A 26,910-nucleotide genomic window follows, 5' to 3' on the forward strand; every position below is an offset into this window, starting at 1 on the left:
TTTACATTGTATCTTTAAATTTATATAAAATCTTGTTGTGCAATGATAATGATTTTGGAATTGTCATATTTGGAGTATACATGTACATGTATGTTCATTGACAGTCCATGATTAGTAAATGGGTAAAAGCAAGTGGTAATTCCAAATACAGCATCTATTTATTTTCCCAAAATAAATGTTTATTTGTCACAACTCTCTGCAAAGTTAAACAAGTTCTTGCCACTATATTTGTTCAAATCTGAATGCAAATAAGTTGACATTTGAATAATGTGTTGTCAAACACGCTGGTGCATGTTTGACAACATCCGCGAATGTTTGACGTTTGATAATGAAGCTTAATTTATAGTTCTTACAGTTGTCTTCGTGTGTTTCAAATAACTATTCATTGATATAATATGTATGTTACTTCAAAATACTGAAACCCATTTGAAAAAGTAACAAAAATCGTTAGAAACACATTTGTTTACAACCGGAAGTCACCTTTTTGTATAACCATCTACTATCAAAATGGATAAATGTTTCTATTAAGTTTTAGGTCATTGAAACTTTATTCAACGCAATGTTAGACTCATCAAAGTTTGCCTAAACGAAATATATCTTCTGATTTGCAAGCAGTACACAATTTTTTCCATTTCACATAATAAATCTCACCTTTCGAGTCCCCGCATTGGCGCTTCCAGTTGAATTTTAGATGCGCATGCCCTCTCAACTTTGTTCTTTTCTTTTGTCATTTCCGGGTAGCTAACTCAGTTGTCACGTTGAAAAAAACTTCAAAATCCATTTGACTGAGTAAGAAAATACAGATATAAGTAACACCATTGTGTTTAAATCATATTTTATACTTGTAGTATCTACAGATGTTATTTAGAATGTGGCAAATCTCGACAAAATATATTTTTTAAAGAAATCTTGAAAGGGGGGGTGGTTGTTGTTAATCATCAGTTTAATAAAAAGAAACTATATATGATAATTCCCAAATTTATATTCATTTTTTTTTTTTTTTTTTTTTTTTTTGTATAAAGATGTATATTAACAAATGTAATTCAACTGGAATTTGAATAAAACAATTTTAAAAATAAAAATTGGGTGCGAACGTGTATACACCTTAATTTGCTCTTTGTCTGCCATTACTGGACATCACACAGGTTCCCGTTAAATTTTGATGTCATAATACAGAATGTCCTAAGCCACAATGGAAAAGAAATTGTTGTATGACGTCAAAAGTTCAAGCGGAACAGAATCTCGGGTCAGCCAGGAATAGTTTATTTTAATAGTCAATACACCTTATCGCTAATCCTGGCTGACCTGGCCACTTGAACTTTTGACGCAAACAACAATCACTTTTCCATTGTGGCGTCAGATATTTTGTTCTATGACGTCAAAATTTTACGGGAACCTGTGTGATTTCTAGTAATGGCGGACAAATAGCGATAAGGTGTATTGTGGACACATCTAAAGACTAAAGTGATAAGGTGTATTGGGCATGAACAGACCTGATACCCTAAGTAAGCTAAGTCAATGTAAGTAGGAATAGGGGTCTGTTCGCTCAAAATCATGTATGCTCCCATTCATGTTCGAGTATGTCATGATTAAGACTAAGACTTGTAAAAGAAAGGCAGAAGATAATCATATTTGGTATTTAGCTGAGTTTTGTCTCCAAATGAAAGGATATCTGCTCCAAATCACCTTCTGACATCAAGCATCAATCACTCTTTAATGGTGTTAATTATGGCGTCAAATTTTTTAAATTGTGATGTTAAAAGTTTATGGGAACGGACATATATAACAGGACTTGACACTACCTTATTACATCGTATTATAGCTGATTTTATATTTGATGTAAAGTAAATATGAAATAACAGATACAGAAACTGGAATGTGTTAAATAATTTCTTGCTATTACAAATGTATCTTAATAATTTCTAATAATATCAATAAGTATCTTTCAAACTATGTAATGAGCATGACGAGTGATGCCAATGTATTAAACTTTTAATCTGTCACTTCAAATTTGTCATAATCATATACATTTCATCCAAGAAGGGTACAGAATCAGTCTGTGGTGGATTCAGAAACTTTCATAAGTGGGGGCCTACTGACTGCCTAAGAGAGGGCCCTGTTCCCTTCACACCTCAGTGATTCCCTATAAAACCAACCAAAATTTTCCTACAAAAAGACCCCCCCCCCCCCTTTCCGAAATCCACCTCTGACAATGCAAACATGGTAATAAAAAAATGACTCAAATGGCATTCCCAATAACTGCAAATTTAACTAACCATTGTAAAGCTCTTCACATCAAATAAATCACACTTATATTGGAAATTTTTACGACAGAATATACCTGCTGAAAGATAAACTTGTATTTGATAAATGTTTGTAATAATATGGTTACTTTATCTTGATGGTTTTGCAGTCAGACCTTTCCGAAATCCTTATATCAATCGAAGTCTTGTAAAGTTTGGGATTTTATATACTGAAAAGCCTATCAGATTCAATGAATCATTTCTCATTAGATATACTGTTCCCAGCATGAACTTGTGTGATTTTATGTAGGTTTAAATTTTTGTGGATTGCTGAAAACTTGCATATTCGTGGATATTTGATTTCGTGGTTGATCGTGGTTTTGTCAATCTCTGTATACAAATATAAAAAAAAAGATGTGGTATGATTGCTAATGAGACAACTATCCACAAAAGACCAAAATGACACAGACATTAACAACTATAGGTCACTGTACGGCCTTCAACAATGAGCAAAGCCCATACCGCATAGTCAGCTATAATAGGCCCGATAAGACAATGTAAAACAATTCAAACGAGAAAACTAACAGCCTTATTTTTTTTTTAAATGATTGAAATGATGTAATTTGTTAAAGATTTGGTTCACCTTTTCCCACGAAAATTGGTATCCAACTAATAATAAATCCACCGTATATGTGAGCATGATGATAAATTTATTGTGGCAGGAGATACAAACTAAGCCATTACATAATTTATTTTTAGATCAAGACACAGAAATTCATCATTCTGGTTTTAAAACAGATCGTGAGAGGGTTTGGACTTAGGACCTTGTTTAACTCTGTTTCACACAGAATGGCGAAGTACAATGTAATGTTTGTCCTAGGAGGTCCTGGTGCAGGAAAGGGTACCCAGTGTGAGAAAATAGTCAAGGTTTGTATTTCTACACAAATTATTTTTGGGGGCCTCAGCGGCTGAGTGGTCTAATTTAGTTCACCTACGTAAATAACAAGCCTGTCAACACTGAAGTTGTGAGTTAGAGCTCTTGGCAGGATCTCAAATCTGATCTTAATTGACATGGATTACCTGTTAACATGTCAAAGGTAAACAGGCTACTTCCACCAATAATGACTGGCCACCATAGCCAAGAGTAATGATTGCAGCTTTTGAGAACATTAATCCATCGATGAAAACAGTGTTATGATGTTGACTTTAATATGCAAATCTATTTGTACACACAGAAGATGTGGAATATATAATAACAACAAAATAAAACAGAAAAACTAAAGAGGGAATGAAGTCTGATTTTATGTCTTTAAAAAAATCAAAAAAAAGGAAGCATTGATTCATTGAAAAACCTGAAAATTGTGCATTGCATACTTTAGCCAACAAGTCCAGAAATTTTATGCTGCATGTGTTGTATCTTAGCTGATAAAATTTGTTGGATGCCCCTGCCACTTCTGATCAAATACTGCTGAACCTTTCAAATTTATAATTTATTGTAAATATCAAGTGGATTAGATAATAATGTTGGGCCATTATGTCCATCTATCTACACGAAAATGTGTTTTCATGGGGAATCATGATTTCAATATGGTTTTGTCTTTAGGTGTATTCATTAGCACAATTATAACCTCAGTCATTAAGAAAATACTTAAAATGTTATGTTCTCTTTTTTTCTTATTTATTTTACCAAATATTTTATCAAAGTTTAATTACTTGCCTTGAAATCAATCAATGTTTGTATGTTTATGTCAAATACATGGGTTTTTTTTATTTTCCAGGAATATGGCTATGTACATTTATCTGCTGGTGATCTTTTAAGGCAGGAAAGAAATAGACAAGGATCCCAGTTTGGGGAGGAAATACAGTCTCACATAAAAAATGGAACTATAGTACCTGTTGAAATAACATGCTCTCTCTTAAGAAGGGTAGGATAATCAAGTTGATCTTGTTTAAGCAGAATTACTAGTAGATAAATTTGTAATCAATTTTCTATATTGAAAATGAAGAATTTAAACATTGGAACTGGAAGGAAAGGCACATTAACTACAAGTATTTTACTATCTTTCAAATAGTTTTTAGAAACACTTGATTTAATATATAGAATTGATAATAGAAAGGCAATTTTAGCTTTTGCCATCATTTTGCATCCAATTTCTATCAACTACAAAGACTGAAAATTTGTTATTTTTGTCAATGTTGATAAACCAACATGGCCTCCTTGTTTTTCAAAGGGGTCTAAAATTTCTAAAACTGTAGTAATAATAGAAAAACTGACATATATAACAATAGTCAGCACTACAAGTTCAATCTACCATGAAGATTTGGTTAAAATCTGCCCAACTTATTTGGAGTCATTGATTTGAAATGCTTTTTTTTATAACTTTTATAGCATGTCCTTGCCATTTTTTCAAAACTAGTGGAGCTAACTTAAAATTATTAAATGCAAAAATAATCAACATGAAAAGATGTACAGTATCCACTCTGAAAAATGTGGGCACATCTAATTTTTTTTTTGGAGTTATTGACCTTGAAATACTGAAAACTTCAGGAGCTAGGTTTAAAGTTAATTGCAAAAAGGCTTTGCCTGACAAGATGTATCTGCCCTGAAATTAGAATTAAAAATATGTCGCCTTGTTTTGAAGTTATTTCCCCTAAACTATATTTTGCTGTTATCCTGAAAACTATAAGATAGGTTAGTTAATAGGTTAAAGATGAAAATTGCTAAAATAAATAGCAACAAAAAAATAACTATGATATGTGGATACAAAATTCCAAATTATTTAACTGACATTTTTTTTCACAATACAAACACATGTTCTTTTTTTTTTTTGAAAGATAGAATTTTTAAATATAGAAATACTGTCCCTTGATCTATAGAGTTGGTCTTGTTAGCACTCTCACATTTACAATTCTTCCAACATTTTTATGAAACTTATATCATAGGTTAATATCAGGAATGTTTTTGATGAGATTTCATTGCAGATAAATTATTTTAAAAAGAGTTATGCCCCTTGGAAACATTAATTATATGGAAAACTGGATAATTTGGTTAGTATAGAAACAATTAATATATTCAAAATTAATATTTCTCTTAGGCAATGGAAACAAGTGAAGGAAAAGACACATTTTTGATTGATGGCTTTCCTAGAAATCAGGACAATTTAGAAGGATGGAAAAAAGCAATGGATGAAATATCAGTAGTGAAAATGGTTTTATTTTTCAACTGCACAGAGGAAGTAAGTCTATATAACAGTTCAATAGGAAATTTATCTGACCTTCACCTCATTGTCATTGATCATGTTAAGTTTATGTCATATACCTGTTCAAATCTTTTATCTTTAAAACTTTTAACATATGAACAATGGTCAGTAAATGAGTTTGAGGCATTTCCATGTATGAAGTCTTGTGTCTTTCAGGTAATGTGAGATTGGATTGATGTCATGATGATTGGCATGATATTATATAATGAAATGTAAGGCTTTGAAATGATAGAATAAGATATTTTTAGCTGTTCACTGTTAAGATACTTATACATCCTTGACTTTGAGTGTTCCTGATGAAGGTTAATCCAGAAATGCGCTTTGATGCATAAAATTTTCACTTTTTCCAAAATACTGATGTGAAAATTCAAATACCTTAAAATTTAACCATTAATTCAACTCAAACAGTGCTTTCACTTTTCAAAGATTATCGAAATGATGCAAATGAAAGTCAGTCCTCCAAACTAAAAGATTGTTCACACATACGCATGTTATAATTTATATGATGATATAACTGAAACTATGTCATGTAATGTAATGAGATCAATTTTTCATTCACAAATTGTTTTAGGTATGTATAGAGAGATGTTTAAGCCGAGGACAGACTAGCGGTAGAGTAGATGACAATATGGATAGTTTAAAGAAAAGGTATTGCTTTTGGTTCTTCATATTTATCTTTAAATATGTTGTTATAAACTCCATAGTGGTCTGATTCATACAGGTTACACTGCATTACTTTACACTGCAGTGATTTTCTACATATTTCAATCATAATGATATTATATATTACTGCAAGGACACAGATATTCTACATTGAATAATCAGAAATCTATTTAAATATTGCAACATGTTGTTTTGTCTGTCCATCGTTTGGAACTTTGTACATGGATGTCTTAACCTTTGTTTATTTACTTCGTTCATTTGTGAACACATGAATGCATAGGAAACCATAGAGCGCAGAGTTTTACAAACTAAATATTCAAGTCAAATATGAAAATTGTTTAAACAGTCATAATATCAAAAGATCTATTTTGTTTGCATATATGTCTTGAATGGTTTCTAGTCCTAAAAAACCTATAGAAACTTGACCCGCTCATAAAGATAAACCAAATCATGCTGGTGTTTGTTAAACTGTAGTATAAAGATGATATCAACTTTTCCAGTAGAAATCTTTTGTCAAATAGCTTCTTATTGTAACCTACATGTAACCTGGAATATTGTATCGACCTTGGAGAGACATAAAGTTATGTAAAACAATATACAGAAGTTGTTGGAATATTGCTATATTTCAATTGAAATTTCACAATTGGATATTGAAATCATCTACATTTTTTGTTGTTGTTAAGTTTCTTCAACATCTTTATTTTAAAGATAACTAGCTTTTTTTTCTTTTTCTTTTTAAGAAATGGAACAAACAGTTTTCAATGATTTTTTTAGCATAGACATGGTTCAAAAAATTAAATGCAATGCAAATTATAGTCTTGTTTCTTTTCAGAATACATACATATTCAAACTCCACAATGCCAATTATAGAATATTATAGAAAATTAAATTTATTAAAAGAAATTAGTGCTGAGAAATCTGCAGATGAGGTAAGTGTGACAGTGATTAATTCATGGTGTAAAGGTTACAGATGAGGTAGGTGTAACAGTGATTAAGTCATGGTGTAAAGGTTACAGATGAGGTAAGTGTAACAGTGATTAAGTCATGGTGTAAAGGTTACAGATGATGTAAGTGATATATATGTTATTGTTTAGACAAATATAAGCTGAACACTTTTATAGCCTTCTTTAGTGAGTCTATCTATCACATATATGAGGGGGGGCAAGGGGGGTCCCAATAACAGCAAAACAGCAAATTGATTTGGCTCATAACAGATAACAAGGAATTAAAATGGACAAAAACAGATAACAGTAAATGAAATATTAAAATAATTCAGTCTTTGACAAATCAGTATTTCTTATTACGGATATAATCCTTTGTAATGCATTCCATTTTCTATGACTATGTTTTTAGTATTAATTTATGTATCTAGAATGTGTTTAAATTACTACTCAATATATTATAATATTTTTTATACGCTCGTTTACGGAACGTATTATGGTATACTGTTGTCCTTCTGTCGTCAACATGTCGGTATTAACTCAAAAACTCTTTAACCAATTTGCATTAAACTTTGGGAAATTATTTATATCTATTGACGTGAGCTCCCTTTTTTTTTTTTTTTTTTTTTTATAAATTTTAGATTTTAAGTTTCTGGGTAACGGGTTTTTATTCAATAAAATTGGTGGTTTTTTTTCAGTTTTCTGATAATATCTCAAAAATGCTTTCACAAAGCAAGGAATTTTGGTGAATTGTTTATATCTATTAACATGAGGTCACTTTCAATTTTTATAAATTTTAGATTTTACGTTTCCGAGTTAACTGGTTTTATTAATTAAAAAGGGGGTATTTTCCAGTTTTCAGACATTAACACAAAAATGTTTTCAGCAGTTCTCATGAAACTTTGCTGAAATGTTTATATCTATTGTTGTAAACTCCCTTTCGATTTTTATTAATTTTAGATTTTATGTTATTGAGTAAAGGGATTTTATTCATTAGAAAAAGGTGGTATTTTCTAGTTTTCAAAAATAACTCAAAAATGCTTTCAGTTCTCATGAAACGTTGGTGTATTGTTTATATATATTGACTGAAGCTCCCTTTGTTGCTAATAAAAAAAATGACCTAAAAGAGTTTGAATATTCCGACTTTTTCTAAATGACCATTTAATGAGGTGTGTGAATTTTTCTTAATAAGACTATGAGGCAAAGTGGTATATAGGGTAGCAAAATCAAAAGCACCAATTATAAGCATGCAATTTATCAAGTACTTCGAACGAATTTTGACACTCCAAAAGCAATTTATTCCACTATTTTCAAAGGCCTTATTTGAACAATTTTTTATCAGCTGAGGTTTTTGATTGTACCAAGTGTACTAGTAAGTAGAATACATAGTTTAGTAGGGAAACAATGGCTTGAAACAAAAGAAATCTTTGTTTGTAATGAGTTATGTGCAACTTCGGACCCAAGTACATGGTTGGAACTTTCATTGTACAATGCATTTGGTTCTGCTTTGAAAAGAATCAGAGCTGAGTCTATGTACCATATTATATAAAAGGTTAACTGGTTGTTAGGACCTAGTCCTTAATTGAGATCCTTGTCCGATATTCCTGGCCATATGTTTTCCTTTTTGTCATATTAAGAATTATTTTTAATTTAATATGTTCGTACGGGAAACAAGGAACATTATTCTCATACAAAAAATTAAGATAATTCTAAATACACATTCATAATGAATTTATTACAAAGAATAATCATAAGATATACTTGAATTGTCCTGGACCTCCCTTCTGTGATGGGTAAATATTAATGGAATCCTTCTCTGAATACAGGACAAACATATTAGTAGTGGTAGACCCCAATGTCCAATGATCTTCAATTTCTACCGAATATTGGCTGTCAAAAAAAAAGTGCTAACATTCCAATTTTCAATAACAGTTAACAGCAAATACATTATCACAATAACAGATAACAAAAAAACTAATAGCCCAATAACAGCTAACAAAGAATAAGACAATAACAGCTAACAGCAAATATATTTTCAAAATAACAGATAACAAAGAATTAAATTGCCCCATAACAGCATAACAGTTAAACCCCTTGCCCCCCCTCATATATATGATTGTAACCCTGAAGAAGGCTATACAATTTAATAACATCATCTTTGTTTATTGCCATCTTATATAAGTTTCTCATATTTGTTTATCCTTTATTGTTTCGCATAGTTTGTTCTTATGCTGTGCTGTAAATACTGGCCCTGGTAAGGGGGAGGGTTACACGCCAACAAACTTGTTTAATCCCGCCACATTCTGTATGTGCCTGTCCCAAGTCAGGAGCCTGTAGTTCATTTCACTGTTGAAGGCTGTACAGTGACCTAAAGTTTTTAATTCTGTGTCATTTTTCTCTTGTGAAGAGTTGGCTATAATACTTCATCTTCGTATTTCATATTGTTGTGCTATTCTTTAAAAGACTTTCATATTTTTTTCTTAATCTACCCACTATCTCCTATTCTAAATGATCCAGTACATATTAAGTTTGCTGTTTGGTCTTTTTAATAGACTTTTATATCTATATTTATTAGTGATTTAGCCATATTATGAAAGCAAATGTTTACATTTGACACCAAGAAACCTAAGATTACAAAATTGATTTTAAAGGGAATCTGTGGTTTCATTTCTGTATGAAACATTCATTTAATTATACCCCACCAATGAAGTTGTGGAGGGTATAATGTTTTTGACCCCTCCGTCAGTCCGTCTGTCCATCCGCCCGTCATTCCTGTTTCTTGTCATCGCAACTCCTCTCAAACCACACAACAGAATTCTATGAAACCTTTTTAGATAATAAGGACATACTATGTAGATGAGCATATCGACAGGAAATTACAATTCCTTTTTTTTTCTAGGAGTTACGCCCCTTTGAACTTATTTGCTTCAATACTTCTGCAACAGTCTGAAACCACACGACAGAATTTCATGAAACTTTGTAGATAATAAGGAAAAACTATGTAGATGTGCATATTGACAGGAAATTATGATTCATTTTTTTTCTTACAGTTATTTTATTTCTCCAGTGACTACGTGGGGACGTGGGGTATGTGAGCACGCTCACTGAGGTTCTTCAATGACTAAACTCAAATTAAACCATAAAGAGTTTGTGTGTAATGCTTGAATTGGCAAATTTTATTTAAAAAAGTGGTAAAGATTTGTGATAACTTGTATATATATAATACTTGAACAGCTAGTTGACATACGATCTGAAATATTTAATAATATTTTGATTAATAAAATTATCAAGAATATTCTGTAATTTTTCTATTTTTCTAATTTTAGGTGTTTGAAGAAGTAAAGAAAGCTCTATCAACGATCAGTTCTTAACAGTAGTAAAAATTATATATTTATTTTATCCGTGGGTTTTTATGTGCAACTTTTTATTAATGTGATTGTTAACTGCTATAGTCCACAAACATGCTGTTAGTCCTGTTATAACATGCCTCACTAAATCATTTATAACATGTCTATCTTTATCAATTACTGTGAAAGTCCTTTTATTCTTAGGTATCAATTTTCCTGGTTGAGCAACAGTTACATGTTTGTGAGTGTTGATACAACTATATATACAAACTATCATTTATTTTTGTCACATAAGTTAAAAGTTATGAAGAAATTTCCCCTTAAAATGGCTTAAATATGCATTATTTGTGTTTTAACATCAGTTTTGGTCATATTTTTAGTAATTCTGAACAGTTTAAAACATTATTTTCTTTGGTTGCCAACCATGATCCAGAAAGTATGTGTCAAGGTCATATTTGGCCTAAAGTTAACCTTGTCCCTCATAGACAATGCTATTCACGTAAAAACAATAATTAGTACTCCACAATATTAAAGTACTTTCACAGTATGAAATGTCTCTCCAAATTAATTATGACATGTCTAATCAAACCAGAAATTTTGTATTTTTAAAGCATCAAAACCAGTAAACTATTGAATTATTAAAAATGCTTGATTTGATAGTTTGAATTGCTCTAATACTTTTTGGTGAAATATCGGTTGAAATATATCATTTTACATTAATCAAATGCTTGTTGTGGTTACTTCAAATTTCTTTTTTTGAAAAAAAACAATTAAATAAGTATTTTTTTTACATAGTGAATATTTATGTCCAATACATTGCATTGAGAAAAATTGATTATTTTATGTATTTTTATGAAATAAAATTATTTCTCTGCAATGTGCAATGATTGATGCTTCATACTTCTGGGAAGGGTTTAGCTTTAATTTTTTTCTTCAAACTTAAAACAAAGCTAAGAAACCAAATATAATGAATTTTTAATATATGTCTAATCTTAATGTCTCGTAATTATGAAAGATTTAGAAGTTAATTGCAACATTATAACTACTACTACAAGAAAACAACATAGCTTAAAATGGAGATCAAATACATTGGTTGTAGAAAAATATTATAATATTACAAATGTGTATTACTCATTGTGAAGGCTGTATGGTAGACTTCAATTGAAATTCACTTTATTTGAACTCATTTGAAACTAATAATTTGAATTACTCCTCAAGAACAACCATTACATAGGTGTTCCTTTGTTCATACAATAAAAACATTAGAAAGTACTATTTTTTTACAACAATGTGTCCATACAACAAGAATGTGTGAAGTAATTAGTCTTCAGGTCGCAGAACAATACCTATAAAATATTATACTAGTGTCAGATATAAATTATCCCCCCAAAAGTGGTATAATCAATATTTTGACATTAAGTCTTGTTATCTAACACAGGAAAAAATCTGTCAGCATTTTAAAACATATCAAATGTATACTAAAGATGTAATATTGAACAATATGTCAATGCAAATAGGATACTACTCTTTGTTTACCACTTTTCCAGCCTTATAAGATTGTATCTGTTTTGTAGCAATGTATTATTTTGATACTTTGTATTTCTATAAATTATTTAGCCATATGTATCATGAAAAAGAAAATAATAGAAACTATTGATAAGGATAAGTTTTTGAATTATTTCTCTTATTGTTTTTAACCTTTATGTGTATTTTTTTAATAATCCAATGGTTGTATTCATTTGATACTTATTAATCATTTACTTTTCCTTGTAAATATGACCATTTGCTTTATTTAACTAACAACTGTTCTGTATTCATAGATATCATAAACAAATATGGTTTCATATCTTCATATGCTATAATATGTTGTAAGATTAAAAGTAAGTTCTGATCTCAAAAGGGAAGTTTACAATTTGAAAAGTTGTTTAATTTAAAGTTGCTTTAATTGTAACTTGGTATGTTATTGCCTGAAAATATTGACAGGAATGTTTTAGGAATGTTTGTGTTTCTTTTTCATTGTGTAGAATGCTTTAACAAATATATTAACTGTAGTTTGGTTGCGATTAGTTCCTCACTCTATAATGAATAATAAAATGGTTTTTAATGTGTGTACCATAGATATAAGTGAAACATCAAAAATTTTAAACATGTTCTAAATTGTATTGTTCCTGGTTTGGTAAAACTGTTAAAATTTATTAAAATTTATTGTTATTTCCATCTTTTTTATACTTATAGATTGCCATCAATTTTAATGCAAATCAAGTAAAATGTAATAAAAATAACTATTAATTTGCTGGTAAAATAATGTAATATAATATTAAGTTTTAATTTATTGTATCAAAGTGTATTGGCAATCAGAAATCATAGTTTTATATATGAAGGATTATTACAAAACATACCAGAGGGATAATTTGTAATTAAAATTATTTAGTTATTGTATATACATTTGTATATTGTTCTACAAATTAATTGACATTTATTGTAATTGACGAATAAGATATTTTATGATGAACAGCTCATTTTTTTCGACATTTTGTTTTACCTTTTAAAAGGAAACATTTTATATTTCATTCCTTTCGAGATATTAATAAACACTATCTTTTTATGCAATGGCTTTGTTAGAAAGTATTTAAGGTTAGCCATCTCTTTATTAAACAATGGGGAAATTTTCTTTTTACGTTATTTTATGCTTTATGGATTTAGTATTTGTCATGATTTGAAAATAATATTAATATAAGATGTGGTATGAATGCCAATGAGACAAATAATTAATCTCCTCTAGAGACCAAATGAGTAGAAGTTAACAACTATAGGGCACTGTAAGGTCTTCATTAATGAGCAAAACCCATTCCGCAAAGTAAGCTATAAAATGCCTCGAAACAAATGTAGGACAATTCAGAGGAGAAAACAAACAGCCAGATTTATGTACAAACCATTATATGAAAAACAAACATACATAAAGAAACAAACAAAAAGCACTGAATTACAGGCTCCTTACTTGGGACTTACAGAATGAGTATGGATGCAACATGTTTGCTGGATTCAAAACATTCCCCAACTTTGGACAGTGATATAACAGTACAGTGGTCTGTTTGATCAATTCACAATTTGAAACTACTTAATTACACAAGGACACGAACTAGAAATGGATTGAAATAAAACTTTCATATTATGAAGAACAGGTGCACTAAGTTTCAAATCAATGCAACCACAATTTCCATGACCTCATTTTCATTGTATAGCAACTTATTGATATAAATTATTTTTGTCAAGTGTAAAAATACTCAATTATTAAGAGTACAAAATGTATTTGGTAAATAGGATCCCTACTAGGTCTAGGTCATTCAGAGTTATCTTGACCTGGACCTCAATTCACAGGTAGGTTTTATGGTAAAAGTCGGATACTCAAGGATATAGGTGTAGATGCATCTACCTGGCAGAGTTCATCCCGTGGTAGAATTTTATTGATTCATTAGTCAATGTTGAGTTTTAATGGTTTTTGTGTCAGTTAAATAGGATACTCTTAGCAAAAGTTCAACTATATTGTTGTATGGAATCATTTATAGGAGTGTAGGTCTGTCTGGCAGGGTTCATCTGACCTTGATCTCTTTTTTCATGGTTCATAAGTTAATGATATCTTTTTTGTGTGTTTGTCAGATAATTATCATATTGACTTAAATTTGTAGGTTATCCCCTGCTTAACAAATTTGCCATGAACATTTTATCTGTATCTATCAGCCACAAAATGTTTTATCTCCTATTCCTGGATTTCTAATACAATAACCTAACTGTTTGTGTTGTACATGTGCATATGTATGTAATTAGTATATTCCATAGATTTGATTTTCAAAAGTTAAAAGAGTGAAAATTAATTCCTTTTATGTGTATCCATGGCAACATTCTGCATTTATTTACCATAAAATATTGCAAAAAAGTGGGGTGGACATGTCACATATCCCCCCAAAATTTGGATCAAACTAGAATTTCAATACCTTTGAGTGATACCTTTTTAGAAACTGTTTACATAAATCTTCCTAATGATCAAATTAAAATTTGGTGTCTTTTGCCTCATTTTTTCGTAAAATCCAATCACAAAGTTAGTGCGATAAAAAGTTGGAAAAAAAACATTACAATAATTGCCGGACCAATGTATGGTAGGGACATGCAAATACGGACTGTCATACAGAAAACAGCCTATATTACATACATTACATAATCTTGGTGTTCATATAAACCCAATACAAAGGCTATTTTAATACTCAGCTATCCAAAAATGAATTTTATTGCACACTAGCTCTCATATTTGAAAAATCCACAGGGGCCAAAATGTGAAACTACACACCTAACTGTGGAGTGCTACCTAAAAAGACCTGATCCCAATGTCCTGAAAAAGGTTCTGCCTCCTCTAAAATGGCAATATTCAAACGTATTAACTATGCAAAAGATTCAAAGTTTATGAACCGACTGAATGTGCAGGATCAAATAACCACCATGGAAAGAAAAATGCCAATGCTTCATACCAACTAAAACTTATTACTAAATATGAAAAGGGGAAACTTCAGTGTTTTCCTAAAGTTAGAGAGTAAGTGAACAGTCAGAACTGTTGAAGCATCTCCATGACAACAAGACTTGCATATATATGCTTATATTAATTTATTAAACAACTGCATGCCAACTATCATCGACTTTATACTAGTGGTTTCCTTATCTAATAACAAACTTAATCTCTTGTGGAGAGTCATACAACATCTTCTTTTTAAATTGAACATGTAAATTGTGCATCAAGAATGAGTAAGAGGAACCAAATAACCTCTTGAAATGAAATGTGTCAATTTTAATACACCTTTATACCTAGTATCATTGACCTACTTCTAATTGTTAAAATTGAGAATGGAAATGGGGAATGTGTCAAAGAGACAACAACCCGCCCAAATAAAAAACAACAGCAGAGGGTCACCAACAGGTCTTCAATGTAGCGAGAAATTCCCGCACCCGGAGGCGTCCTTCAGCTGGCCCCTAAACAAATATATACTAGTCCAGTGATAATGAACGCCATACTAATTTCCAAATTGTACACAAGAAACTAAAATTAAAATAATACAAGACTAACAAAGGCCAGAGGCTCCTGACTTGGGACAGGCGCAAAAATGTTACCTGTAAAACTAACCAATTATGAACTAATACATGTGAATTAAGCTAAAGTTTCAAAGTCAATAGACCACAACTATGAGGTAATGAAAATGAGATGTTCCAATGCTAATTAGACTGCATAACATTATCATGGACCTACATGGATTCCCAATAAACTGACCTATCACAACTATTATATTGCTGACAGATGTCCAAGTCTAGCTTTTTTCTGCTTTAAGGGAGACAAGGACAATAACTTCACTCCTAAAATGGACCAATTAACAATTTTGGTCAATATATGGTAATTACAGTGACTTGACTGTAAGTGTTGCTATCCACCAATTGCAATTCATTCAAAATTTTGACCAAATTGCAATTTGTTTTATTAAACCAAATTGTTCAACTGGTCAGAAATTTGAACCAACTGCTGTAGAAAACCACAGTCAAGTTGTGAAAGTGCAAGGTGATAAAATAAAACATACTTACAATCCTATAAGACTTTAACTCCACTTTATTGATGGTATTACTAAATCAGTCTATCAATCTGTATAGTTATATTATAGCCATTACCATACTAAAGGTGAACTGTTTTATTTTTAATTGCTATAAAAATGTCCAAACTAAGCTTTTATATAGTTTTTCTTTCGAAAAGTATTCTATATTCATAAGAATCACACATTATGTGAATAAAAACATTTCATATTCAGTAAAATATTTGTGAAATTGCAATATGTTTGTAGGAAGGGGAGATAATCTTTTTTGGTTTCAAAAAATCTTTATTCAAAGGAATAGTATTTTAGGTTATCTCCCCAAGGAAACTTATTACTGTGCCTATCCGATCAGCTTTGGGGTATCATAATACCTATAGTGTTACCTGGATAAAAAATTGTCAACACAGTTTGTCCATTTAAACTGTACAATAGGTTTTGTGAGAGGTTATCAATAGGTGGTCATTTAACTACCTGTAGATTTTACCTGGTTGTATTTTGCCCTAAAAAAAAATTTCATTGACAGAGTTTTGTGTTAAATTTACATAACCTTAAGTTATGTAATGATGTTATTAATCTGCTGGAAACAAAATTATCACAATTGGATACTGAATAAGTTTAATGACTTTAATTAAAAACAACCAGTTTCTTTGCTACTTATACAAGAGACATATGCCAATATGTTCAGTTCCATAAATTTTGTTATTGGGTAACTATTTCATTGATGCATTATGTGCTTCAGAAATCCAATAGTAAATTGATTTGGTTTTGTATTTATCAATAAACAAATTATGTCTTGTCAGGGCAATACAGCATGGTCTTTGTCCATTGTTGAAGACTCACAAACATATTCCATATGACATATCTTTTTAGAGCCTATAGAATTTGGTTGAGATAATATGATAAGACACCAAAAAAATAATGAATCTTCATTTTGCTTTTGTTATTTGCATCCTGCAATCAAGTATATAATCTGATTTTCTTTAATCATAACTCTTATGTGTATTGGGTCATGTGAGTTTAAAAATATCTGAAATTGCATCCAACAATTTGCACTTATAAACTGAAGTATCTGTTCAGCTTTATATAGTATTTAAACTATGTTTGAATAGAAGGAAAGATCTGAATGAGTTAAAAGTGACAATGGAAATGGGGAATGTGACACAATCTGACCATAGAGCAGACAACGACAGAAGGTCAACAACAGGTCTTCAATGCAGCGAGAAATTCCCGCACCCGGAGGCCTCCTTCAGCTAGCCCCTAAACAAATATATATACTAGTTCAGTGATATGAACACCATACTAAACTCCAAATTGTACACAAGAGACTAAAAGTTAAAATAATACAATACTAACTAAGACCGGTGGCTCCTGACTTGGGACAGGCATAAAAATGCAACAGGGTTTAACATGTTTATGAGATCTCAACCCTCCCCTGTACCTCTAGCCAAGCTATTTTGACTATTATAGTTTGCTTGTATGTTGTGCTGGAACACCAATTTTCTAGGTAAGGGGAATGGTTGAATGTGTACAAACATTTTAACCCTGCCACATTCTGCTGGTGCCTGTCCTAATTCAGGAGCCTTTAGTTCACCGGTTGTTGCTGCTTTATGACTGTCATATTTAATGATATTTTTTTTTGGTTATGAATAATGTTATTAGTTTTCTCAATTGAATTGTTTCATAGTTTTGATTTCAGATCCTTTTAGAGTCTACTTTACATTATGGGTTTTCATATTGTTGAAGGCTGTACAGTTATGCCTGTAGTTGCTTACATCCGCTTCATTTGAACTTTGGTGGATTTATATGGTCGACTCATTGTTGATCATATCATATATCTTTTTATCCTTTTTAGCAATTTGATTGTACTTTATCATTTTTTCCATTTTTTCAAACAATTCCCTTGCTGTACACTTATAATACACGAATCTTGCAGGTGTGATGATTTTACAAATTCATCAATATGCAAGATTATGTTAAACTTGTGACTTGGAAAATGTGTTTCTTCATTAGAACTTACTAACTTAACACAAAACTTGTATCCCACCATTTAATTTACATGTAATTGTAGTAAATAATCAAAAATTAATGTAGAGCATATATCGGATAGCAACTCAAAAACAGTCAATTGACACACACTGCACATTGTTGAAGGCAGTAGGATGACTTATCACATGTCTTTTTATACCTTTGTTTTAGGGTTTTGATTATTAGAAAAAATACACAAAATAGCTGTGTTTACACTTGATTTTTATCACAGCAGATGATATTGATATAAAACAAACAAATGACATTGGATACCGTCTACACCTTTTACTAAATTACCTATTGTTGTTTATGATTTCTATTGTCCTATTACATGTATCTGATTATTGTCCTATTACATGTATCTGATTATTGTCCAATTCAACTAATGCATAAATTTCAGGTATTACCTGAGAGGGAGTATCTCCAACCAAATAAACATTGTTACAAAATGCCTAACACAATCCCTATAAGATTATATCTTCCTGAAACCTAGGCCTTCAAACACTTTCAACTGCACAGGCAGAGTAAATTGCGAGTTGTTAACACTACCATTTTTGTCAGTTTGTAATAAAGAACCTGAAGTCCTGAACAGAAAGTTGTCTCATTGGGAATTGTACCCATTATCTTTTTATTTTTATAGAATTCTATAGGTCCATATATGGTCTCAACAGTAAGAAAAACTGCTCCAAAATATTGATTACTCCATAAAATTGGGAAATTGTCTACCTTGGTTGTGAATAAAGCATGAATAGATATACTAGTGAAAATGACTGAAAAAGTTCTTTCAGCATCTTTCCCTACAGGATGTAAACATTCAAATCCAACTATTGAATACAATTACTGAGACAATTTCCATTATATGATTGTTCACCTTCCTTAAATGTTTATTTGCCAACCACTATTTATATATAATACTGTATAAGATTGAAAAGCACATCTTGTGAATTATTTAATTAGTATGGGAGATAATTCTAACAAATTGCATAATTTTAAAGTGTGTAGGTATCATATTTTGTTGTTGGCATATTCATGATAAAAGAAATATTTATCGAAATGATACAAAGGCATAATTTTTTAATCCTTTTTTTTTATTCAATTAAGAAAAAAAAAAATGAAATCCATTCTGAAATTCCTGATTTATCTCTTCATTATACACTAAATCACTGATAAAATACTCCATAAAAAATTGATTGAATCTATCCAGACATGTGTAATTTTCACTGTTTTTTTTAACATTTTATTCTAAATTTGCTTGGAGAAAACTGTAGATTTAATAATTCCACAGAAATTTGTTTTGAATACAATCACAAATAAATAAAATACTGGTAAATCCCAAAAGAGAATAAAGCACTAGAATTTCTAATCACTAATCCATTTCTATTGTTTTTTTTAAATATTTCTAAAAGTAGATCCTGAATATAAAATAAAACTAACACCACTTTTATTCCATCCCAGGAATCACAATATAAACTAAAATATATCCCATTATAAATCACACATAGTTCTCTTTCTTGTAGAATTATTCCCAATTAGGTGGGCTATCAAAAAACAAATTAGCAAAGAGGAAATAGAAGTAATCCTTTGTTATGAAAAGAACTGTAAACACTTTGATGGCATTATTCATAAACGAAAATGAAAATATATCCCACATAAAAATCACCAAGAAGAAAACATTACGGTATATCCATCTTTGAAAAATCTATTCGGAGTCTGGTAGTGGAGGATTTTGAGGTGGAGGATCTAAGGGTAGTGGTGGCTGAACATGCATTTGTTGCTGGTATGCATACGAATAATAATATGGATTAAATCCATAATACCCTGGATAAAATCCATATGGATATTGACTTTGTTGACTGTTTGTAGTTAAAGTGGACATGTTCACTGGTGGTGCCATTTGCTGATTACCGGTACTTGTGAATGGGGAAAAGATATATGGATTCTGACTACAATGAGGTGGTGAGCTGGTAATAGTTGCAGATGGCTTTATTTTTTTGGCAGACTTGTTCAGAGCCAGAGGAGGGAGGTCATCAGTGTCAGAGATGTCCTCGTAAAAAGGGGACACTTTTGGCAGCTGGTATCTGGCAGTAGATTTGCATATCTTTCTAGTAAGAATCCTGGAAAACTCATCTTTATCCTGAGAATGAGGATGGCATGGGATATCACTCTTGTAATAGTCCTTAAGAGCTATTACATCCCTCATTAAGATATTTGTATTGAGGTATTTTAGCTTGTCTATAGCCCTTAAACGTTCCTTTATAACGCTAATAAATGATGTTGTGGTCTTTTCCTCAAATGAGGAAATTCTGGCAAGTTCAGTTTTCAGTTCATCCATTTCTTTGTCAACAGTTTTAATTTCTCTGTCAATCTGCTTTGACTCTTTTTTGAACTCTGGATGTTTATCCTTTTGTCCACAATCTCTCCAGTCCTTGCATGGGGAGAGGGAACAGGGTTTATTCCCCCTGTTCCCATCAGCCTTGTGACCACGCAAATGACAATTACCACATCTTGTAGTTTTGTAAGGACCAATTGGATCTGGATCCACTACTAATATATCCATATCTCTTCTTCTCGACATCAAATCGCTTCGAACACTCTCTTTTTCTTTAATTTCACATAGGATCTTTTGTCTTATTTTTTCCATACCATTGTTGTTATTGTCAAAATCAGAGACAGGCTTTGATGATAGTGTACTAGTACTAGGCTGGTCCAAACTTTCTGGATAGATGGCTGTTGCAGCTTTTAAATTTCTTATTGCCATTTGTATCTTTCTTTTTCTTCCTAAAGGTAATGGTGGTTCACAAAAAATTAAATCCAAATCACTCTCTATATCCATTGCACGAAGTGCACTGCTATCCCTAAACTCATTTTCTAAAAATATCTCTTCATATTTTAAGAACTCTGGCCCTAACTGAGTTAAAAATTCACTGATCGAAATTTCCATCTTATCTGTTTAAAGACACTAAAAGAAATGGCTTAAAATAAAAGGTGCTTGCAACTGGTCAAGTTTTTTTTCTATTTCAAAGGGGTCAAAGGTTTATAAAAAGTGTACCTAGAAAGTAATTTTCATCCTCATTTTGGCAAAATATTCCTTAATTTTCAAACTAAAATTTACTTATGTTTAGCAAAAAGAAAATACAATATAGATCTTTATTAGAAAAGACAAAACTGTGTATTTTATGTAAAATGTCCCATATCTAAATAGAATAGTCCATTCAGGACATTGGTCATGATACCTGAGAAAAGCAAGCTAGCTCTCAGTCATTTAATTTTACCTTTTAGTAGGTCATAAACTGGGAAGATTTTTTACTCTCTTGATTGTTTAAATCAATATGATGCTATCAAAACAAAATAGATTTTATAAACCTGGTGTATGTATTGATGAGAAAGATATAAAAACAATAAGCTTTTTAAAAGAAAAAGGAAGCACAATATCCAAAATAGTGAAAACTACTGGAATATCATTTCCTACAGTTAGCAAATACTTTCACAACATTAAACCAACAATTACTGGGCCTAGAAAGAAAAGAGAGATAATGACAACTGAAATTATAGAATGTATTCTATTTTATACTGAAAGACAACCTTCCATACAGTTACAAGAAATTCAACAAAAATTGATAGACACTGGAATTTGTACAATTGAAAATTGTCCAAGTCAAAATTCAATCAGCAAGTCTTTAAGAAATGATCTATTGTTGACTAGAAAGAAAATCAGAGTAGTTCCAAGGGAATCACAAACAGCACAAATAGAGACAAAATTAGATGATTTCATAAACTTTATTTCTACCTCAAATGCTAATAATTTATATTTCTTTGATGAAACATCATTTCTGAAAACTTCAGGCAATAGAAAATATGGATATGCTTTATATGGACATGAACCTATTGAAATTCAACGATATGCATCAAGTGCAACTTTAACTGTGAATTTAATGCACAGTCGTTCTGGAGTAGCATACTTCAATTTTGTAGAAGGACCATCAGATAGTTTGCATTTATTAAATTTTTTTGTGGAGGTTTTCCATCAGAGAATTTATGGATTACCTATTTTAAAACCTGGAGATATTGTGATAATGGATAATTGTAGATTCCATCATTCAAGGCTAATTCAAAATCAACTTCAATATTTATTTAGAGTTAATGGTGTAACTCTTCGATATCAACCTCCTTATCACCCTGAGCTAAACACTTGTGAATATTGTTTCAAACTTATAAAAGATGGCATAAAAAGGGAAAACCATTATTATGAAGAGCATATGGAACTGGCTATTTGTAACTCTGTTGTAAACAACATCAATAGAACAATTTCTGAAAACATTTTTCATCATTGTGGATATACTTAGCCTCACTGGTTTAGATTTTGTGGCCACAAATACATATTCATGGATTTATAACCTGTTCATGTTATTATGTTAACTGCAAATATGCATTACTAATAATAAAAAAAATCTGATAGAAACATTGTATGCAATATACTGGTTACTTTAGTTTACAATGGAGTTATATAGATATAAGAAGATGTGGTATGAGTGCCCAATGAGACAACTCTCCATCCAAATAACAATTAATAAAAGTAAATCATTATCAGTCAATGTACGGCCTTCAACACAGAGCATTGGATTAGAAATTAATCATTATATATCTTTTTTTATATTGAACTATGAATAAAAGGAGATGTGGCATAATGCATCAATGAAATAGTTACCCAATAACAAAATTTATGGAACTGAACATATTGGCATATGTCTCTTGTATAAGTAGCAAAGAAACTGGTTGTTTTTAATTAAAGTCATTAAACTTATTCAGTATCCAATTGTGATAATTTTGTTTCCAGCAGATTAATAACATCATTACATAACTTAAGGTTATGTAAATTTAACACAAAACTCTGTCAATGAAATTTTTTTTTAGGGCAAAATACAACCAGGTAAAATCTACAGGTAGTTAAATGACCACCTATTGATAACCTCTCACAAAACCTATTGTACAGTTTAAATGGACAAACTGTGTTGACAATTTTTTATCCAGGTAACACTATAGGTATTATGATACCCCAAAGCTGATCGGATAGGCACAGTAATAGCATATTGTTATTTCACACATATTTTACTGAATATATGATGTATTATTTTAAATGATATATGATTCTTATAAATATAAAATCCTTTTTGAAAGAAAAACTATATAAAAGCTTAGTTTGGACATTTTTATAGCAATTCAAAATAAAACATTTTACCTTTAGTATGGTAATGGCTATAATATAACTATACAGATTGATAGACAAATTTAGTAATAACGTCATTAATGTGGAGTTAAAGTCTTATAGGATTGTAAGTATATTTTATTTTATCACCTTGCACTTTCACATTTTGACTGAACAATTTGTTCAATATTCTGACCAGTTGAACAATTTGATTTTATAAAACAAATTGCAATTTGGTCAAAATTTTGAATGAGTTGCAATTGGTGGATAGCAACACTAACAGTCAAGTCACTGTAACTGCTTAAATGCTTAAATTTTTGCTATTTAAAAATTCTCTTTATCTTTAATAGTTTTTAAGATAATAACCGAAAACATGGATATTTGGTAAAATTCATCATTTCAGGGGCAATATAATGCCAATAACTCCATTCAGTCTGAGAATGTCATATCAGATAAATTTTTACATTTACTTTTTACTCTGTCAGTTTTGCTTTAACTGCTTCAGTTTTTGAGACACAAGCCAGATCCTGCTTTAACCCCCTCCCCCATCTCGTTTTGCTATATGTTTTATCTTTCACTTAATCTATCAAATACTTTTTCTTTTAGTTTACATGTTCAGCAGCATAAGTATTCCTGATAAACTTTTTAAAAATTCCTTCCTCTGAAAACAAAATTGTTTTGACCATAATTGAAGGAAAAGTAGATCAACCTGAAATAAATATATTTAGTAGTTGCTTATACCTAAATCATTTTGTCTCTGTTGGAGGGCTATCTCATTTGCAATCATGCCACATCTTCTAATTTTTTAATCTAATCTTTTCATAAACATGAAGCATTTTTCATCTAAAACCAATGAATTTTTAAAATATTCTGGGACAAATATGGTACTTATCTATAATTAAAACAACTGTCATACTGGTTGAACAGCAGGAACCATCAAACACATATTACATCCATATAAGATATAATATGATATTATCAAAGGCATTGTAATGTGACCATTGAAAGTTATTATTAGTAATGGCAGCCATGATGATAGACAATTGAGTGGAGTTATAAAATGTGTAAGTTTTATGATGCACACCTATGGATAATATTTGTCAACTCGTGTTTCAATTGATCCAGTGGTGTAAGATCAGATGTCTATTTAGCTTGGCAGTTACAAATTGATGCCAACAAACTCACAGGAGAGCCTATTCTCTTCAACATTTATCCAAGAAAATTAAGCTTAAGGTATATATGGTGTCTTCCTCCATCTTGGATTTGGAAATACCAGAAAACAAGGTCTAGATCTTTAATAGAATGTGCAAATTTTTAGAGTAGTAGGTAAGTCATGCGTAAGAACTTCCACTTCGATATAGAAAATGACATGTTTTATCATATTTATGGTTGTATTTTACAAAAAACAGAAATCTTTTGTTTGATCAATTTTTTTCCAACTTTGCCACATAAGGGGAGGCAACTCAAATGCAAGGGCAGATAATTCAGATTAAGGTACTTTTACAATAGAATGTGTTAGGAATTTACCTATATTAAAATGTAGCAAGAAAACGGGTTCGGTGACCCCATTGTTTCTTTTTCTTAACTGAAAGCATACTATTAAAGCCACCTTCTCATGTGATATCTCAAAATTCTATGGTGTAGATTACGCTTTACTTCAGAAAATAGGGTTTTTCATGCATAATCTTTACAAAAATTGGCAATTTTGAACACTGAGTAAGGTGAAAATAAGCTCGGTGACCCATTCTTTTTATTATTTTTTTTTAAAAGCATGATGTAAACTACATTAAGGGAGATGGGGTGTCTTCCTCCATCTTGGATTTGGAAATACGAGAAAACAAGGTTTAGATCTTCAATAGAATGTGCAAATTTTTAGAGTAGTAGGTAATTCATGTGTAAGAACTTCCACTTCGATATAAAAAATGACATGTTTTATCATATTTATGGTTATATTTTACAAAAAACAGACAACTTTTGTTTGATCAATTTTTTTCCAACTTTGCCACATAAGGGGAGGCAACTCAAATGCAAGGGCAGATAATGTAGGTTGAGGTACTTTTACAATAGAATGTGTAAGGAATTTACCAAAGGAGTAGGTTCAGTAAGACCCCTTTTTGTCCCCAAAATATAGCAGTTTTAGAAAATTGTGAAAATGTAATCTTTAAGCTATATTCTGGAAAGTAAAATGCTTCTGCTACATAAATATGAGCTGTTTTTGACAATACAATGCACTAATATCGCGTTCTAGCATCATTAAGTCATGCTAAATTACTGAAATCTTCAAAATTTTAGCATTTTGGTTAATTTTTAGACGGTTTCCGTCTAAAAGAAAAGTGGCTGCATTCGTGTTCATTCATAATATTGAAATGTAAGTTGTATTTGATGATAATACAAAACATATATAAAGGTTGAGGATGAACACGGATGCGGCCACTTTCATTTTTGACAAAAACCATCCGAAAAGTGACGTTTGTTGGCATATTTGATCGATTTTTTCATATTTAAGCTTGAATCAGAGCGTTTTTTAATGACTAAAACAGTTAAAATCTTTCACATAAACTAATCGATTCAATTGAAATAGACACTTAAGTGTTTAAAAAGTGTCCAAAAACTTTCGTTAGATGAACCTGAAAGGAGTATGTTCGGTAAGGTCCTGAAATGGCCACCTTTTTGAGCGTAAATTTCAAATTCGGATTTATTGACCAATATCACAATAAATTATAGCTGATACAATGACTAGATAGGAAATAAGCCATTTTGTTGAAAATTTTACGTTTCTGCGTTTCATTATGACGTCACAAGTTGTACTCATATTGATTTTTCACGAAAAAATCAATGAAAATGGTTAAATTTCCATAGATTATTGGACAGGAAACATAGAGCGCATATGTTGACAACAAAGATCTTTTAAAATAGTGTTTGCGAAGACATTTCACATGTCTCATTGGAAAATTAAGTTTGTCGACGCCTGCGCTCTGTTTCCTGGTCCTTGATTTGGTTGAAATCCAGCTGATTTTATCACATTTCACCAAAATCCCTTATCTTGACCTTTTTGGGATGTAAAAAACGTGTTAGAATAAAATTTAACAAAAATAGTCTTGTTCAACTTTCTCACATGTCTTTAAGGCAACTTAAAAAGATTATTGTCTTATAACTATGAACTTTATAATTGGGGCCAAATATGGCCCTTTCCGAACTTACTCCTTTGAGGCCAAAATCTGCCCTTACCGGACCTACTCCTTTATAATGTAGCAAGAAAACGGGTCCGGTGACCCCATTGTTTCTTTTTCTTTTAACTGAAAGCATACTATAAAAGCCATCTTCTCATAATATGTTATCTCAAAATTCTATGGTGTAGATTACGCTTTATTGCAGAAAATTGGGTTTTCCATGCATAATCTATACAAAATTTGTCAATTTTGAACATGGTGTAGCGTGAAAATAAGCCCTGTGACCCATTCTGTTTATTATTTTTGTTTAAAAGCATGACATAAACTACATTTTGGCAAATAATTAAAAAATTCTATGGATCATAATTTAGACACCCCATCTACCTTAAAAGTATTATAAAGAAAAGTTAATTTCAGGTTAATATACAATAATAATA

General features: G+C 30.8%; 2 protein-coding genes across 2 annotated transcripts in view; one reads left to right on the forward strand and one right to left on the reverse strand.

Moving 5' to 3' along the window:
- Positions 1-732, reverse strand: part of LOC143057257 (uncharacterized) — a 28,830-nt gene extending 28,098 nt beyond the window's left edge. Inside the window, exon 1 of the mRNA XM_076230531.1 lies at positions 652-732. The gene's annotated coding sequence lies outside the window, so the exon portion shown is untranslated. The remainder of the gene's footprint in view (positions 1-651) is intronic.
- LOC143057261 (UMP-CMP kinase-like) lies at positions 682-13,125 on the forward strand. The gene is made up of 7 exons (XM_076230544.1): positions 682-789; positions 3,003-3,170; positions 4,022-4,168; positions 5,339-5,479; positions 6,075-6,151; positions 6,999-7,095; positions 10,434-13,125. Exons 2-7 carry the CDS (start codon positions 3,093-3,095, stop codon positions 10,476-10,478), a joined length of 585 nt encoding a protein of 194 aa, XP_076086659.1. The 5' UTR covers positions 682-789; positions 3,003-3,092; the 3' UTR covers positions 10,479-13,125.
- The last annotated feature ends 13,785 nt before the right edge of the window (positions 13,126-26,910 follow it).

This window comes from Mytilus galloprovincialis, chromosome 1, assembly GCF_965363235.1.
Source record: "Mytilus galloprovincialis chromosome 1, xbMytGall1.hap1.1, whole genome shotgun sequence".
NCBI classification, from domain to species: Eukaryota; Metazoa; Mollusca; class Bivalvia; order Mytilida; family Mytilidae; genus Mytilus; species Mytilus galloprovincialis.

Coding starts and splice junctions, on each gene's coding strand:
- LOC143057261 (XM_076230544.1), top strand. CDS start 3,093: ATGGCGAAGTACAATGTAATGTTTGTCCTAGGAGGTCCTGGTGCAGGA. Junction 3,171..4,021: donor AGTGTGAGAAAATAGTCAAG/GTTTGTATTTCT, acceptor TTTATTTTCCAG/GAATATGGCTATGTACATTT. Junction 4,169..5,338: donor CATGCTCTCTCTTAAGAAGG/GTAGGATAATCA, acceptor TATTTCTCTTAG/GCAATGGAAACAAGTGAAGG.